Raw genomic sequence first — 15,553 nt, 5'->3', positions numbered from 1 at the left:
CCCCCGTCCAGTATCATCTTCTTGCATCCCCCCAGGGGTAACTGCACCTGCTCCTTCCCTAAAGTGCCTGTACACCAATGCACGGAGCATGGGAAATAAACTGGATGAGCTCGAGATCTGTGTTCGGTCGCGGGGCCACGATCTCGTTGCGATCACTGAGACGTGGTGGGACAGCTCACATGACTGGAACGCAGTCATGGAGGGCTATATCCTCTTTAGGAAAGACAGGCTGGGGAAGCAAGGGGGTGGGGTTGCCCTTTATGTGAGGGAGCAATTAGAGTGTACCCAGCTCCACCTGGGGGAGGGTGAAGGACAAGTGGAGAGCTTGTGGGTAAGAATTAAGGGGTGGGTGGTAGGGGTCTACTACAGGTCTCCAGATCAGGAGGAGGAAGTCGATGAGGCCTTCTACGAGTAGCTGCTAGTAACCTCACGATCACGAGCGCTGGTCCTCATGGGGGACTTCAATTACCCAGACATCTGCTGGGTAAGCAACTCGGCCAGGCACGAGCAGTCCAAACGGTTCCTACAATGCGTTGAGGACAATTTTCTGACCCAGGTGGTGGAGGAGCCGACAAGGCGGGGGGTGCTCCTGGACCTCGTTCTTACCAACAGGGATAGCCTTGTTAGGGATGTGAAGGTTGGGGGCAGCTTGGGATGCAGCAACCATGAGATGGTGGAGTTCCAGATGGATCTAGGCAAAGGAAGTAAGGCTAAGAGCAGGATTGCAACCCTGGACTTCCGAAGAGCCAACTTCGACCTCTTCCGGGACCTGCTTGGGGGTATCTCATGGGATAGGTTGCTAGAAGGCAAGGGTGCATGCAAGAGCTGGGCTACATTTAAGCAGCACTTCCATGCTCAGGGTCGGTGCATCCTGAGGAATAGGAAATTGGGGAAGGGGGGCAGGAAACCCGTGTGGATGAGCAAGGAGCTCATCAATAAGATCAAAAGGAAGAGGATGGTCTATGAAGTGTGGAAAAAGGGCCTGTCCTCTTGGGAGGAGTATAGATGTGTTGTCAGGGCCTGCAGGGACGCAACGAGGAAGGCTAAAGCCCACCTAGAGATGAGGCTTGCGAAAGAGGTAAAGGATAATAAGAAGGGTTTTTTCAAGTATGTAAACAGTAAAAGGAAGACTATGGACAATGTGGGTCCCTTGCTGAACGAGGAGGGTGTCCTTGTCACGGGAGAAGCTGAGAAGGCAGAGATACTGAATGCTTTCTTTGCTTCAGTCTTTGCTTCAAGGACACTCCCCTGGGACTCCTTGCCCCTGGCAATAGGACAAAGGGTCTGGGAAATGGAGGGGTCCCCCCTGGTTGATGAGGGAGTGGTTCGGGAGCGTCTGAGTGGGCTCAATGCACACAAATCCATGGGTCCCGATGGGATGCATCCACGTGTGCTAAGGGAGCTGGCAGATGTTATCACCGAACCGCTCTCTATCATCTTTGAAAGGTCCTGGAGAACAGGAGAGGTGCCTGAAGACTGGAGGATAGCCAATGTCACTCCGGTCTTCAAGAAGGGCAGGAAGGAGGATCTGGGATACTATAGGCCAGTCAGTCTCACCTCTGTCCCTGGAAAGGTGTTGGAACAGCTTGTTCTGGATGCCATCTCCAAGCAATTGGAAGAGAAGAAGGTTATGAGGAGTAGTCAGCATGGATTCACCAAGGGGAAGTCGTGCTCGACCAACCTCGTTGCCTTCTATGATGGCATCACCAGCTGGGTAGATGAGCAGTGGATGTCATCTACCTTGACTTTAGCAAGGCTTTCGATACTGTCTCCCATGACATCCTACTGGCAAAGCTGAGAAAGTGTGGGATAGAGGAGTGGACAATAAGGTGGGTTGAGAACTGGCTGACTGGCCGAGCTCAGAGGGTGGTGATCGGAGGAGCAGAGTCTGTCTGGAGGCCTGTGACTAGCAGTGTTCCCCAGGGGTCGGTGTTGGGTCTGGTCTTGTTCAACATCTTCATCGACGACCTTGATGAGGGAATAACGTCTGCCCTCAGCAAGTACGCCAATGACACAAAGCTGGGAGGAGTGGCTGACACGCCAGAAGGCTGTGCTGCCATTCAGCGAGACCTGGACCGTCTGGAGAGCTGGGCAGGAAGAAACCAAATGAGATTTAATAAGAGCAAGCGTAGAGTCCTGCACCTGGGAAGGAACAACCCGAAGTATCAGTACAGGCTGGGGGACAACCTGTTGGAGAGGAGCTCTGAGGAGAAGGACCTGGGGGTCCTGGTGGATGACAGGCTGACCATGAGCCAACAGTGTGCCCTTGTGGCCAAGAGGGCTAATGGGGATCCTGGCATGCATTAAAAGAAGTGTGGCTAGCAGGTCAAGGGAGGTGATCCTCCCCCTCTACTCTGCCCTGGTCAGGCCTCACCTGGAGTACTGTATCCAGTTCTGGGCTCCCCGGTACAAGAAAGACAGGGATCTCCTGGAAAGAGTCCAGCGGAGGGCCACAAAGATGATACGGGGCCTGGAGCATCTTCCTTATGAGGAAAGGCTGAGAGACCTGGGTCTGTTCAGCCTGGAGAAGAGAACACTAAGAGGGGATCTCATCAATGTGTATAAATATCTGAGGGGTGAAGGACAGAAGGATGTAGCCAACCTCTTCTCAGTGGTTTGTGGGGATAGGACAAGGGGCAATGGCTGCAAGTTAGAACACAGGAAGTTCCGCACTGACATGCAAAAGAGCTTCTTCACAGTGAGGGTGATGGAGCATTGGAACAGGCTGCCTGGGGAGGTTGTGGAGTCTCCTTCTCTGGAGATATTTAAGGCCTGTCTGGATGCCTACCTGGGCAGCCTGCTCTGAGGAACCTGCTTTGGCAGGGGGGTTGGACCCAATGATCTTTTGAGGTCCCTTCCAACCCCTACAGTTCTGTGACTCTGTGATTCTGTGATAAACCCATGGCTGTTTAATGACTCAATTGTCTTGTTTGTGCTGTGTCATAGTATCACAGAATCATAGTTGTAAGGGACCTTAAAGATCATCTAATTCCATCTCCCCTGCCATGGGCAGGGGCATCTTGCACTAGGCCAGGTTGCTCAAAGCCCCATCCAACCTGGCCTTAAATACTTCCAGGGATAGGGAATCCACAACTTCTCTGGGAAACCTGTTCCAGTGCTTCACCACCCTCAGAGTAAAGAATTTCTTCCTAATATCTAATCTAAATCTACCCTCTTTTAGTTTAAAGCCATAACCCTTTGTCTTATCACTCCACTCCCCAAAAAAGAATCCCTCTCCAGCTTTTCTGTAGGCCCCCTTTAGGTACTGGAAGGTTGTTCTAAGGTTTCCCCGAAGCCTTCTCTTCTCTCTTCTTGCGCTGGGGGCTCCAGAGCTGAACACAGTACTCCAGGTGGGGTCTCAGGAGAGCAGAGTAGAAGGGGAGAAGCACATCCCTCAACCTGCTGGCCACAATTTGGAGGGGAAGGAGGAGGAAGGGGGAGAAAATACAACACAAAGAGCTCGAGGTTTGAGATGAGAAAGGTTTAATTAAAGGGAAAGGGGATAAAAAGAAAGAAAAGAAACAATAAGGCCACGTGGGCTTATTAAAGAAGAACCTCAAAACGCGTAGCAGTTGTTCAGGAGGAACAGCCCCCTCCCTCACGAGATATCCCCTTCTTACTGCTGAGTGTGACATCAGGTGTTATGGAATATCCCTTTGGTTGGTTTAGGTCAGCTGCCCTGGCGATGTCCCCTCCCCATCACTTGCCCACCCCCGGCCTGCTGGCTCTTGGGGGCTTGGAAGGAGTCCTGATGCTGTGCCAGCACTATGCAGCAACAGACACAACACTGGAGTGATATCAGTGCTGTTCCAGCTACGAGTGAAGAGCACAGCACTGTGTTTTTACAAGGAGCATCGTTTCTTAACTTCTTTCCAAAACAACCTTATAGACACCTGGGCCAAAGAGCATGGTATTGAGTGGGTGTATCACATCCCCTGTCATGCACCAGCCTCCGGGAAAGTTGAACGATACAATGGACTGTTAAAGACTACATTGAAAGCAATGGGTTCTGGGACATTCAAAAATTGGGATACGCATTTGGCAAAGGCCACCTGGTTAGTCAATACTAGAGGATCTGCCAACCGAGCTGGACCTGCTCAGTCAAACCTGTTACGTACTGTAGAAGGGGATAAAGTTCCTGTAGTGCGCGTAAGAAACATGCTGGGTAAAATAGTCTGGGCTACTTCTGCCTCAGGAAAAGGAAAACCCATTTGTGGGATTGCTTTTCTCATGGACCTGGATGCACTTGGTCAGTACAGATATTTCCCTACCTCACAGGTACCATTCTTATTGTTAATAATTATTAAACCACAACAAGTTCATTATTTTTTCCCAAGGAGAAGTTAAAAGTCAGTTTGCAACTGATTCACACCTCCTCCTATTTTTATTTTTTTTTATTATTTTTATTTATATTTATTTTATTTTTTAATTTTAACGATTCTCCTGCAGGAACAGTATCTCAGGTCTCAGGGTCAACTGTTGCCTTCACTTGGATGTAATGAGTGCACCATTTCTCAGCTGTTCTTGCTGTCATCTCAGTAGTCAGGAGTACTTGGAATGGTCCATCCCGCTCAGGTTGTAACTTTGATTCCCTCCATGTCCGTATGTGTTGGGTCTGTCTGAGCTGGAGTCACCTTTTCCCTGCAGCAGCCCACACAGTGCTGTGCTCTGCACTCGTAGCTGGAACAGCACTGATATCACTCCAGTGTTGTGTCTATTGCTGCGTAGTGCTGGCACAGCATCAGGACTCCTTCCAAGCCCCCAAGAGCCAGCAGGCTGGGGGTGGGCAAGTGATGGGGAGGGGACATTGCCGGGGCAGCTGACCTAAACCAAACAAAGGGATATTCCATAACACCTGATGTCACACTCAGCAGTAAGAAGGAGGGCTCTCGTGGGGGAGGGGGCTGTTCCTCCTGAACAACCACTACGCGTTTTGAAGCCCTGCTTCCCAGGACGTGGCCGAACATCGCTTGTTGATGGGAGTAGAGAATAAGTTTTTTTCCCTCTCTCTGCTTCCGTGCGGGCTTATTGTTTCTTTTGTTTCTTTTTTCCTCCCCATTCCCTTTCCCTTTAATTAAACCTTTCTCATCTCAAACCTCGAGTTCTCTGTTGTTGCAGGAAGCACGGCCGAAAGCACGACAGACAGCAGTAGAGTCAGATCATGCTCCATTTTATTGCCCAAATAGCCTAACTTTTATAGTGAACTTAACAGGGGCGGATAGTGTCTCACACAAGATTATTGGTCAAAAGCACTCAGACAAATAACTACAAGAAAACAACCCCACCTACATGAAAACAACCCCCTTGTGATTAGCAGTCACGTAGACCTTGTCCTTGAAGCCAGAGGCTGGTAACAATATTTTTCTAAATTCCTCACTTGGGCGATGTGGGAACACTGTCATGGGAACTTCTCATAGTTGCCCTGGTAGCTTGATTTGCTCAGCTGCAACAAGCCATGGGATTTTTGCTGTTTCAAAAAATCCCTCAACAATCCCCCCCCCTTTTTTTTTGTTTGTTTGTTTGTTTGTGCAAGCCATGCCCGATGTAACAGTTTTGCAAGTAACCCTTTAACCACATTTATTAAAATACAATATGCAATGATGATTAACACCACAACAAACAGAATCCTTAATCCCTCTTTGATTGATCCCAGCAACCATCTATGGATCGTTTCAAACAAATCAGTGAACCACTGATTGAAAAGATTGATATCATATTGAATCTTTCTCATGTGCTCTTTCAGGAAAGTAATGGATTTGTGAATTGACTCACTATGATCAGAAAGGTTCAAACAGCACATTCCCTCAAAGTCCTCACACCCATGCCTTTGAGCCAAAAGCAAGAAGTCAATAGCAGCTTGATCCTGTAAAAGCACATGTCGCAGACTATTTTGATCTGGTAACATCTCCTCAAGTATCTCTGTCATGACATGGGCTTGCTTCTCAGCCCAGCATACCAATTTTTCTAAGTTCTTAAGTGCAGCCACAGATGCCGCTCCTGGCACTAAAATTGCCAATGCCGCTCTAGCTGCAACACCAAGCAATTCAGCATTATCATTGCTATCCAGTGCAAGCAATGCCCATTTATGTCTGGTGATCTCACGCAACTGTGACAAGCTAGGAGCAAATATAATGAGTTTATCTAAGTAACATGGACATCCGATAGCATTTGCAGGGATACCTTGCCAGGCCCTATCCCCACAAATCAGAAAAACATCAGGAGGTAAGGCCAAAGCTGTACAATTGTTCCAAACACTATAGTTGTTACCCCTTGTCTCCGTGCCATAAACCCCTAAACCCTGCTTAGCAGTGTCATTGTAATCACAGGTGTTATTTGTATTTCTGTACCCGTATGGCCCTTTCCAGGTTCCTGTAGCAGGATCCATCTGATAGCCATGGCTACATTCACATTTGTAGCCACCTTTCAGGTTGATACAGATTTGACTACAGATACCAGGGTTTTGGCATTCATCAATATCTCCACAGGTTCTCTTGTCTACAAGCTCAAACCCAGCTGGACAGTCACATTCATAGCCAATAATGAAACCTCTGCAGATGTAGGAGCATCCACCGTTGTTCACCAAACATTCATTTATGTTGCATTCCTTCAGGGGCTCATCACTCCAGTCCTTGCAGTCTCTCTGCTGGTTAAACACTTTATTGATATCTATGCATTCTCCACTTCTGCGCTTGAATTTGCCAGGTCCAGAGCACTGAATAAGATTGTTACAGTTTGCTTCATCAGTGCCATCCAGACAGTCTCTCACACCACTGCACTGCCTACTCCTATGGACACAGTTCCCATCTTCACATCTGAACTGGTCTGGCCTGCAGGTCCGAGAAGGGCAGTTAATTTCATCACTTCCATCCTTGCTATCAGGATCTCCGTCACATTGCCACTTCTTGTGGATACATTCACCTGAGCCGCACTGCACCTCACTCGCAGAACACTTCACTGGAGGTGCAGGCTGGCAGCCACACTGCTCCAAAGATTCATCCGAGTGGTCGGAGCAGTCAGCATCATCATCACACACCCAGCTGATAGGGATGCAGGTAAAACTCTTGCACTGGAACTCATGAACACCACAGGTAGGAGGTGCACACTCCAGCTCATCACTACCATCACTGCAGTCATCTTGACCATTGCAGACAAAGCTTTTGGAAATACATTGCCCACTACTGCATGTGAACTCTGCTGCACTATAAGTCACATTGCCACAATTCTCTTCATCTCCTCCACTGTCACAGTCTTTTTCACCATCACATTTCCAGGACACTGGGATACACTGGGTTGACTGAGGACCACAGCTGATTTCATTTACCTGGCATGTTCTCATATGACACAGCTCAGCACTCTCATCAGACCCATCTTCACAGTCCAGATCCCCATCACACTGCCATCTGTTTGGCACGCACTGACCACTGTTGCACGCAAAGTCAGATTCAGCACACATCTTCTTCACACAAGCACTCTCATCACTGCCATCTGAGCAGTCTTCATCACCATCACATTTAGAATCATAGAATCATAGAATATCCTGAGTTGGAAGGGACCCTTAAGGATCATCAAGTCCAACTCTTGACACCGCACAGGTCTACCCAAAAGTTCAGACCATGTGCCTAAGTGCACAGTCCAATCGCTTCTTAAATTCAGACAGGCTCGGTGCAGTGACCACTTCCCTGGGGAGCCTGTTCCAGTGTGCAACCACCCTCTCTGTGAAGAACCCCCTCCTGATGTCAAGCCTAAATTTCCCCTGCCTCAGCTTAACCCCGTTCCCGCGGGTCCTGTCGCTGGTGTTAATGGAGAAAAGGTCTCCTGCCTCTCGACACCCCCTTACGAGGAAGTTGTAGACTGTGATGAGGTCTCCCCTCAGCCTCCTCTTCTCCAGGCTGAACAGGCCCAGTGACCTCAGCCATTCTTCGTACGTCTTCCCCTCCAGGCCTTTCACCATCTTCGTAGCCCTCCTCTGGACACTCTCCAACAGTTTCATGTCCTTTTTATACTGTGGTGCCCAGAACTGCACACAGTACTCGAGGTGAGGCCGCACCAGCGCAGAGTAGAGCGGGACAATCACCTCCCTTGACCTACTAGCGATGCCGTGCTTGATGCACCCCAGGACACGGTTGGCCCTCCTGGCTGCCAGGGCACACTGCTGGCTCATATTCAACTTGCTGTCTACCATGACCCCCAGATCCCTCTCTTCTAGGCTGCTCTCCAGCGTCTCATCGCCCAGTCTGTACGTGCAGCCAGGGTTTCCCCGTCCCAGGTGCAGGACCCGGCACTTGCTCTTATTGAACTTCATGCGGTTGGTGATCGCCCAGCTCTCCAACCTATCCAGATCCCTCTGCAAGGCCTTTCCACCCTCATTCGAGTCCAAAACTCCTCCAAGTTTGGTGTCATCAGCAAACTTGCTCAAAATACCTTCTATTCCTACATCCAGATCGTTTATAAAAATATTGAAAAGTACCGGCCCTAAAATGGAGCGTTGAGGGACCCCACTGGTGACCGCCCGCCAGCCTGACACAGCCCCATTTACCATAACCCTTTGGGCCCTGCCCGTTAGCCAATTGCTCACCCATCATATGATGTTTTTATTTAGCTGTATGGTGGACATTTTGTCCAGTAGGATCCTATGGGAAACCGTGTCAAAAGCCTTGCTGAAGTCCAAAAAAATCACATCAGCTGGTTTCCCTTGGTCCACCATACGGGTGATCTTATCATAAAAGGAAATCAGGTTAGTTAGGCAGGACCTACCCTTCACGAACCCATGCTGGCTGGGACCAATGACTGCTTTGTCCCCCAGGTGCGCCTCAATAAGTTCGAGAACCATCTTCTCCATGATTTTACCAGGCACTGACGTGAGACTGACAGGCCTGTAATTGCTATAGATTTTTATATCTATATAGATATATAGATATAAATATTGTATATTTCCAGAGTAAAGGAATACAGCGTCCATTACTACACAGGAACTGGGATTCTTCACATTTTGCTCTAGCACCGTCGGCAGCAGCGCACAGGCAGGCAGGGGCGAGCAGCAGGCAGAGCGCCCCGCAGCGTGGCAGTGCCCGCCGCCGCCCCGCACTGCCACCTGTGTCACTTATACTACTCCTATTACCCATGCTGTTAGTGTCAGTGGCATCCTCCTGGTACCATTTCTGTCTTTGTCGCCCCTTACTCTCCCCATTTTCTTTTTGCCACTGACCATTCACCACAAATGGATGAGACACATGATTGCTAGTTAGGAAAGAGAGTGTAACGTCTGCTATATGGCTGCAGGCAGTGCCAGCTGCAACCTTAGAAGCTATTTGTGAAAGAGCCTGCCGGTGGTCATTTGTTAGTGTAATCTGCGTCTCTGCACTCCTGCCCCGCAATAAAGGTAGTAATAGAGCTAAATTGTCATTAGTAATGTGTAGAATGTGGCAACCCCACGGAATGTTATCCAGGAACATAGTTATAACACCGATCTGGGGACGAATAGTCTTTTTTGCATTGCAAGATAAGCCTCTCATAAAAGAATGCTAGAGTGAAGCAGCACAGCCGCTGCTGCCGCTGCCTCCATGGTTACGTCAGACAGACTGCAGGGTTGTGATCTCCGCCCCTCTGCTATGTGCCAACTCGCCACACGGTGAGGGTCGGCTGCCGTTGTCCACTGACGCCTCTGGTCTCCCGTAGCAACTCGATCCCGAATGTCCCGCGTAGCACCGCGATGACGTCAATTTCCTGCGTCCCACCGCGGCTCCCGCGTTTCCCGCTGCTTCCACGTCTGCCCGCGACTCCCGCGTTTTCCGCGGCTCCCGCGTCCCTCCGCGGCTCCCGCGTTTCCTGCAGTTTCCTTTCCCCGCGTCTCCCCGTGGCTTCCTTCCCCGCGTGTCCCCGAGGATCTTTTCCCCGCGTCCCCCCGCGGTTTCTTTCCCCGCATCTCCCCCGCGGTTTCTTTCCCCGCATCTCCCCTCGGTTTCTTTCCCCGCGTCCCCCCGCGGTTTCTTTCCCCGCATCTCCCCTCGGTTTCTTTCCCCGCATCTCCCCTCGGTTTCTTTCCCCGCGTCCCCCCGCGGTTTCTTTCCCCGCGTCCCCCCGCGGTTTCTTTCCCCGAGTCTCCCCTCGGTTTCTTTCCCCGCGTCCCCCCGCGCTTTCTTTCCCCGCGTCTCACTGCGAGTCCTTTGTCCGGGTCGATGCTTGGAGTTTCTCAATGTCTCTCAGGTGTTCCGGCTTCTGCCAGGTCTCTCCGTGTCTCTCAGAGCTGTCCGTGGCTCTGCAGCGTCTCTCAGGGCTCTCTCCGTGCGGCAGTAGTCCCTCCGTGTGCCTCGGGTCTCTCGGCGCCGCTCTGGTCTCCCGGCCTGTTCGGGTCTCAGCGAGTCCGGGTCTCAGCCTGTTCGAGCGCCATATGTTGCAGGAAGCACGGCCGAAAGCACGACAGACAGCAGTAGAGTCAGATCATGCTCCATTTTACTGCCCAAATAGCCTAACTTTTATAGTGAACTTAAAAGGGGCGGATAGTGTCTCACACAAGATCAAAAGCACTGGTCAAAAGCACTCAGACAAACAACTACAAGAAAACAGACCCACCTACATGAAAACAACCCCCTTGTGATTAGCAGTCACGTAGACCTTGTCCTTGAAGCCAGAGGCTGGTAACAATATTTTTCTAAATTCCTCACTTGGGCGATGTGGGAACACTGTCATGGGAACTTCTCGTAGTCACCCTGGTAGCTTGGTTTGCTCAGCTGCAGCAAGCCATGGGATTTTTGCTGTTTCAAAAAATCCCTCAACACTCTGTGTTGCATTTTCTCCCCCTTCCTCTTTGAGGAGAGGGGGAGTGAGAGAGCGGTTGTGGTGGAGCTTGGCTGCCCACCTGAGTAAAACAACCACAGTCCTTTTTGGCGCCCAACGTGGGGCTCAAGGGTTGAGATAACAATAGCATTGGTTGAAGTATTGACAACTAACATACTGGTAGTCATAATGTTCGGTTTTCTGGTAATATTTTTCTGTGTGGCTATGTTGTATGTAGTCCACTCTCTGTTTTCTTTTTTCCTTTACATCTGATCGGAGAAAGTGGTGAAGTCTGTGCTTGTTTTTTTTTATCATGTTGTGCTGTAACATACTGGCCTTCAGTTTTGTTTGGTATTCAGGCCCGGCATTGTTATCTTCCTGGTCTCATGGAGATTATCTTTTTGAAAATATTAAGAATTACAGCGCCTTCTTTTTTGCCCCTAGCAGTCAATCAGTGAATAATATCGGGGGTAGTGCCTTCTACTTTTCTCCCTGTGGGCTAATTACAGCAGCCTTTCAGTATCTTGGATACCCTTGGTCAGATATTATCCTCCTATTACTAGATCTAGTGTTTGTCTTCCCCAAGGTAAAGCAATTTATTAAGAATATTATCCAAGGACCTGTCCCCAGACAAAGTAGTTGTGGGTGGCAAGGTGTGTGGGGGGATTTGGGCAGGTACCTGTCACGGTTTTCTCCTCCGATGGTCCTTAATTTCACCCCTGAACAAGTGCAAAATCCAAGAAAACTGGTAGAATGTTTGAAAGACGTATGCCCTGACCCTGGCAATACCAGAGAACTCCACCAGCTTGCTGCACTCTGCTGGGGTCTGGCTTACGCCTATCAAATGTCAATTAACATTGCCCAGCACCCTCAAGGGGATAGGGAGTTTCCTGAATTTGATGATGAGACAGCACACACTGTGACCACCCCAGAGGACCGACCATCTATGGTATCAGTCGCCCCTATAGTAAAGACAAAACAGTGGAAACAGAGATCAGGTCGTTTAGTAAGGGAAGAAGCTCCTCCTAAGGATGAGGGAGAAGAGGAAAAGGCAGGCAGCTCTAAAGCAGCGTCATCACGGCAACATCACGGAGAAGATACTGAAATCATAGATGAATCAGAAACTACTCGGTCTCTATTCTTGAGTGAGCTGCGAGAAATACGAATGGATTTCAGTCGTCATCCAGGTGAGCACATCCTTACCTGGCTGCTTCGATGCTGGGATACTGGGGCCAATACCCAACAGCTAGAAGGCAATGAAGCCAAGCAGCTGGGATCCCTCTCTAGAGAAAGGCTCATTGATAGAGTAATTGGGAGAAAGGCACAAGTTCTCAGCCTCTGGAGGCGAATCCTAACAGCTGTGAAAGAAAGGTATCCCCACAAAGAAGATATTGTATACCAAGTAAGCAAATGGACCACTATGGATAAGGGCCTCCAGCAGCTGTGGGAATTAGCTGTGCTGGAGATGCTTTATAGTGATTTAAACAATGTCCAGACACCTAAAGACCCTGATGAAGTCCAATGCACAACATCCATGTGGCGGAAGTTTGTACGGGCTGCACCCTCATCACATGCCAGCACACTGGCAGCAATGGATTGGGAGGAGGGGATGGGGCCAACAGTGGACGTGTCCAATCACCTTCATAAATATGAAGAAAATCTCTCTGCCCCAGTACGGGACTGCATTTCAGCTGTGGAGAGACTGTCCCAACGGTTAGATGAACACATAGCTTCCTCCTCACCTAGACGGAAGAATCTTTCAGCCATCAAGCGCCAGCAGTCTCCGGCTCAAACAAGGGAGAATCCGGGACACATACCGCGAGGTACCTTGTGGTTTTATTTACGTGACCACAGGGAAGATATGAGGAAGTGGGACGGTGAACCGACCTCGGCCCTAGCTGCTCAGGTACGTGAGCTACGGAAAGATACAGCAGCAACAGAGGGCCCCTAGGAGGATTGCTGCCCCAGTTTGGGGCAGCAATCCTCCTGTTGGGCAGTCCCCCAGAGGCAGTAGAAGGGCTAGTATTACTCCTGACCCTGACGAAGAGAATTCTGCTTCAAATTTGGAAGAATTAATTGATAGATGCTCCAACCAGGACTAGTGGGGCCCTGCCTCTGGCCAGGTAGAGGAGAGGGACAACCGGATTTACTGGACTGTGGATTCGATGGCCTGGCACACCAGAACTGCAGAAATATAAAGCTTTAGTGGACACAGGCACACAGTGTACCCTAATGCCATCAGGCCACCGAGGGGCAGAACTCATCTCTATCTCTGGAGTGATGGGGGGATCCCAAGAGCTAACTGTATTGGAAGCTGAAGTGAGTCTAACTGGGAATGAGTGGCAAAAGCATCCCATTGTGACTGGCCCAGAGGCTCCGTGCATCCTTGGCATAGACTACCTCAAGAAAGGGTACTTCAGGGATCCAAAAGGGTACCAGTGGGCTTTTGGCCTAGCTGCCTTGAGTACAGAGAAGATTAAGCAGCTGTCTACCCTGCCTGGTCTCTCACAAGACCCTTCTGCTGTAGGATTGCTGAGGATTGAAGAACAGCAAGTGCCAATTGCGACTACAACTGTGCACCAGCGGCAATATCGCACCAACTGACGGATGTGATCAACAAAATAACAGTTATGTCTCCGCCAACTAGCAAAAAAGAAACACAAGCTTTCCTAGGCCTTGTGGGATTTTGGAGAATGCACGTGCCAGGCTATAGTCAGCTTGTGAGTCCTGTATATCAAGTGACTCGAAAGAGGAAACTCTTTCGAGTGGGGCCCCGAGCAACAACAGGCATTTGAACAAATCAAACAAGAAATAGCTCGTGCAGTAGCCCTTGGGCCTGTCCGTACAGGACCAGCTGTGCAAAACACACTTTACACTGCAGCTGGGGAGCATGGGCTCACCTGGAGCCTCTGGCAGAAGACCCCAGGAGAAACTCGAGGCCGACCTCTGGGTTTCTGTAGCCGGGGCTATCGAGGATCAGAAGCCAATTACACCCCAACTGAAAAGGAAATATTAACAGCATATGAGGGGATTCGAGCCGCTTCAGAAATTGGTACAGAAGCACAGCTCCTCTTGGTCCCACGGCTACCTGTGTTACATTGGATGTTCAAAGGGAAAATCTCCACTACACATAATGCAAACGACGCTACGTGGAGTAAATGGGTAGCATTAATTACACAGCGGGCTCGAATGGGGAAACCCAACCGCCCGGGAATCCTGGAAGAGATTATGGACTGGCCAGAGGGCAGGGATTTCGGAGCACCGACAGAAGAAGTAACTCGTGCTGAAGAGGCACCACCATACAATGAGTTGCCAGAAGACAGAAAGCAGTATGTGTTGTTTACTGACGGATCCTGCCGTGTGGTAGGGAGCCATCGGAAGTGGAAAGCTGCTGTGTGGAGTCCCACACGACAAGTTGTGGAGGCCATGGAAGGGGAAGGTGAGTCGAGTCAGTATGCAGAAGTGAAAGCTATACAACTGGCCCTAGAAATTGCTGAAAGAGAAAAATGGCCGGTACTGTATCTCTACAATGACTCATGGATGGTGGCAAATGTGCTGTGGGGGTGGCTGTGACAATGGAAACAGAACAACTGGCAGCGCAGAGGTAAACCTATCTGGGCCGCTACCCTGTGGCAAGATATTGCTGCCCGGGTAGAAAACCTGGCTGTAAAGGTACGTCATGTAGATGCCCATATGCCTAAGAATCGTGCTACCGAAGAACATCAGAACAACGAAGAAGTAGATCGAGCTTCGAAAATTGAAGTAGCTCAGGTGGACCTGGACTGGGGAGGTAAGGGTGAGCTGTTTGTAGCTCGATGGGCCCATGAAACATCAGGACATCTGGGGAGGGATGCCACATACAGATGGGCTCGTGATCAAGGGGTGGACCTGACCATTGAGGAATTACACAGGTCACCCATCAGTGTGAGACCTGTGCTGCAATCAAACGAGCCATGAGGGTAAAGTCTCCCTGGAATAGGGGGAGATGGCTTGGATTTCGATATGGTGAGGCCTGGCAGATTGACTACATCGGACCACTTCCACAAACCTGCCAAGGTAAACGTTACGTACTTACCATGGTAGAAGCAACTACTGGGGGGCTGGAAACATATCCAGTGAATTATGCCACGGCCCGAAACACTATCTTGGGCCTGGAAAGACAAGTGCTGTGGCGACATGGTACACCAGAGAGAATTGAGTCCGACAATGGGAGTCATTTCCGAAACAATTTGGTCACCTCCTGGGCCAAGAGACATGGCATTGAATGGATGTATCACATCCCTTATCACCCACAAGCCTCTGGGAAGGTTGAGAGGTACAATGGACTGTTAAAAACTATGCTGCGAGCATTGGGTGCTGGGACGTGGAAACATTGGGATATAAATCTACCAGAGGCCACTTGGCTAGTTAACAATAGGGGGTCTGACAGCCATCCTGGTCCTGCTGAAACAAAACCCCTACACACTGTGGGAGAAGCTAAAGTCCCTGTAGTGCATGTGGGAAAGTGGATGGGGAAGGCGGTGTGGGTTGCCCCTGCCATGGGAAAAGGCAAACCCACTCGTGGGATTGTCTTTGCCCAAGGACCAGGGTATACCTGGTGGGTAATGCAGAAAGATGGGGATATCAAGTGTGTGCCTCAAGGAGATTTAACACTGGGAGAAAATTAATCTGTCATCCAAGTTATGTGTTGTAGGAGGACACTGCAGAACCAACGACAGGTCAACTTCGCAAGGAACCGGGCAAGTGCAACAGTGATGTGAGCTAAGCTGGTGCTGGTGTC

General features: G+C 49.9%; 1 protein-coding gene across 1 annotated transcript; it reads right to left on the bottom strand.

Annotated features, from left to right (window-relative positions):
- Positions 1-6,023: 6,023 nt before the first annotated feature.
- On the bottom strand, positions 6,024-9,122 carry LOC309889470 (very low-density lipoprotein receptor-like; the record flags this gene model as incomplete). Its single annotated transcript, XM_082782325.1, has 3 exons — positions 6,024-6,027; positions 6,348-7,511; positions 8,932-9,122. The coding sequence occupies 3 exons, from the start codon at positions 9,120-9,122 to the stop codon at positions 6,024-6,026; spliced, it is 1,359 nt and encodes a 452-aa protein (XP_082638451.1).
- Positions 9,123-15,553: the final 6,431 nt, after the last annotated feature.

This window comes from Aythya marila (assembly GCF_965140915.1).
Source record: "Aythya marila genome assembly, chromosome: W".
Taxonomy (NCBI): Eukaryota; Metazoa; Chordata; class Aves; order Anseriformes; family Anatidae; genus Aythya; species Aythya marila.
Note: the sequence above shows the minus strand (reverse complement) of the source record. Positions and strands in the feature narration are given on the sequence as shown.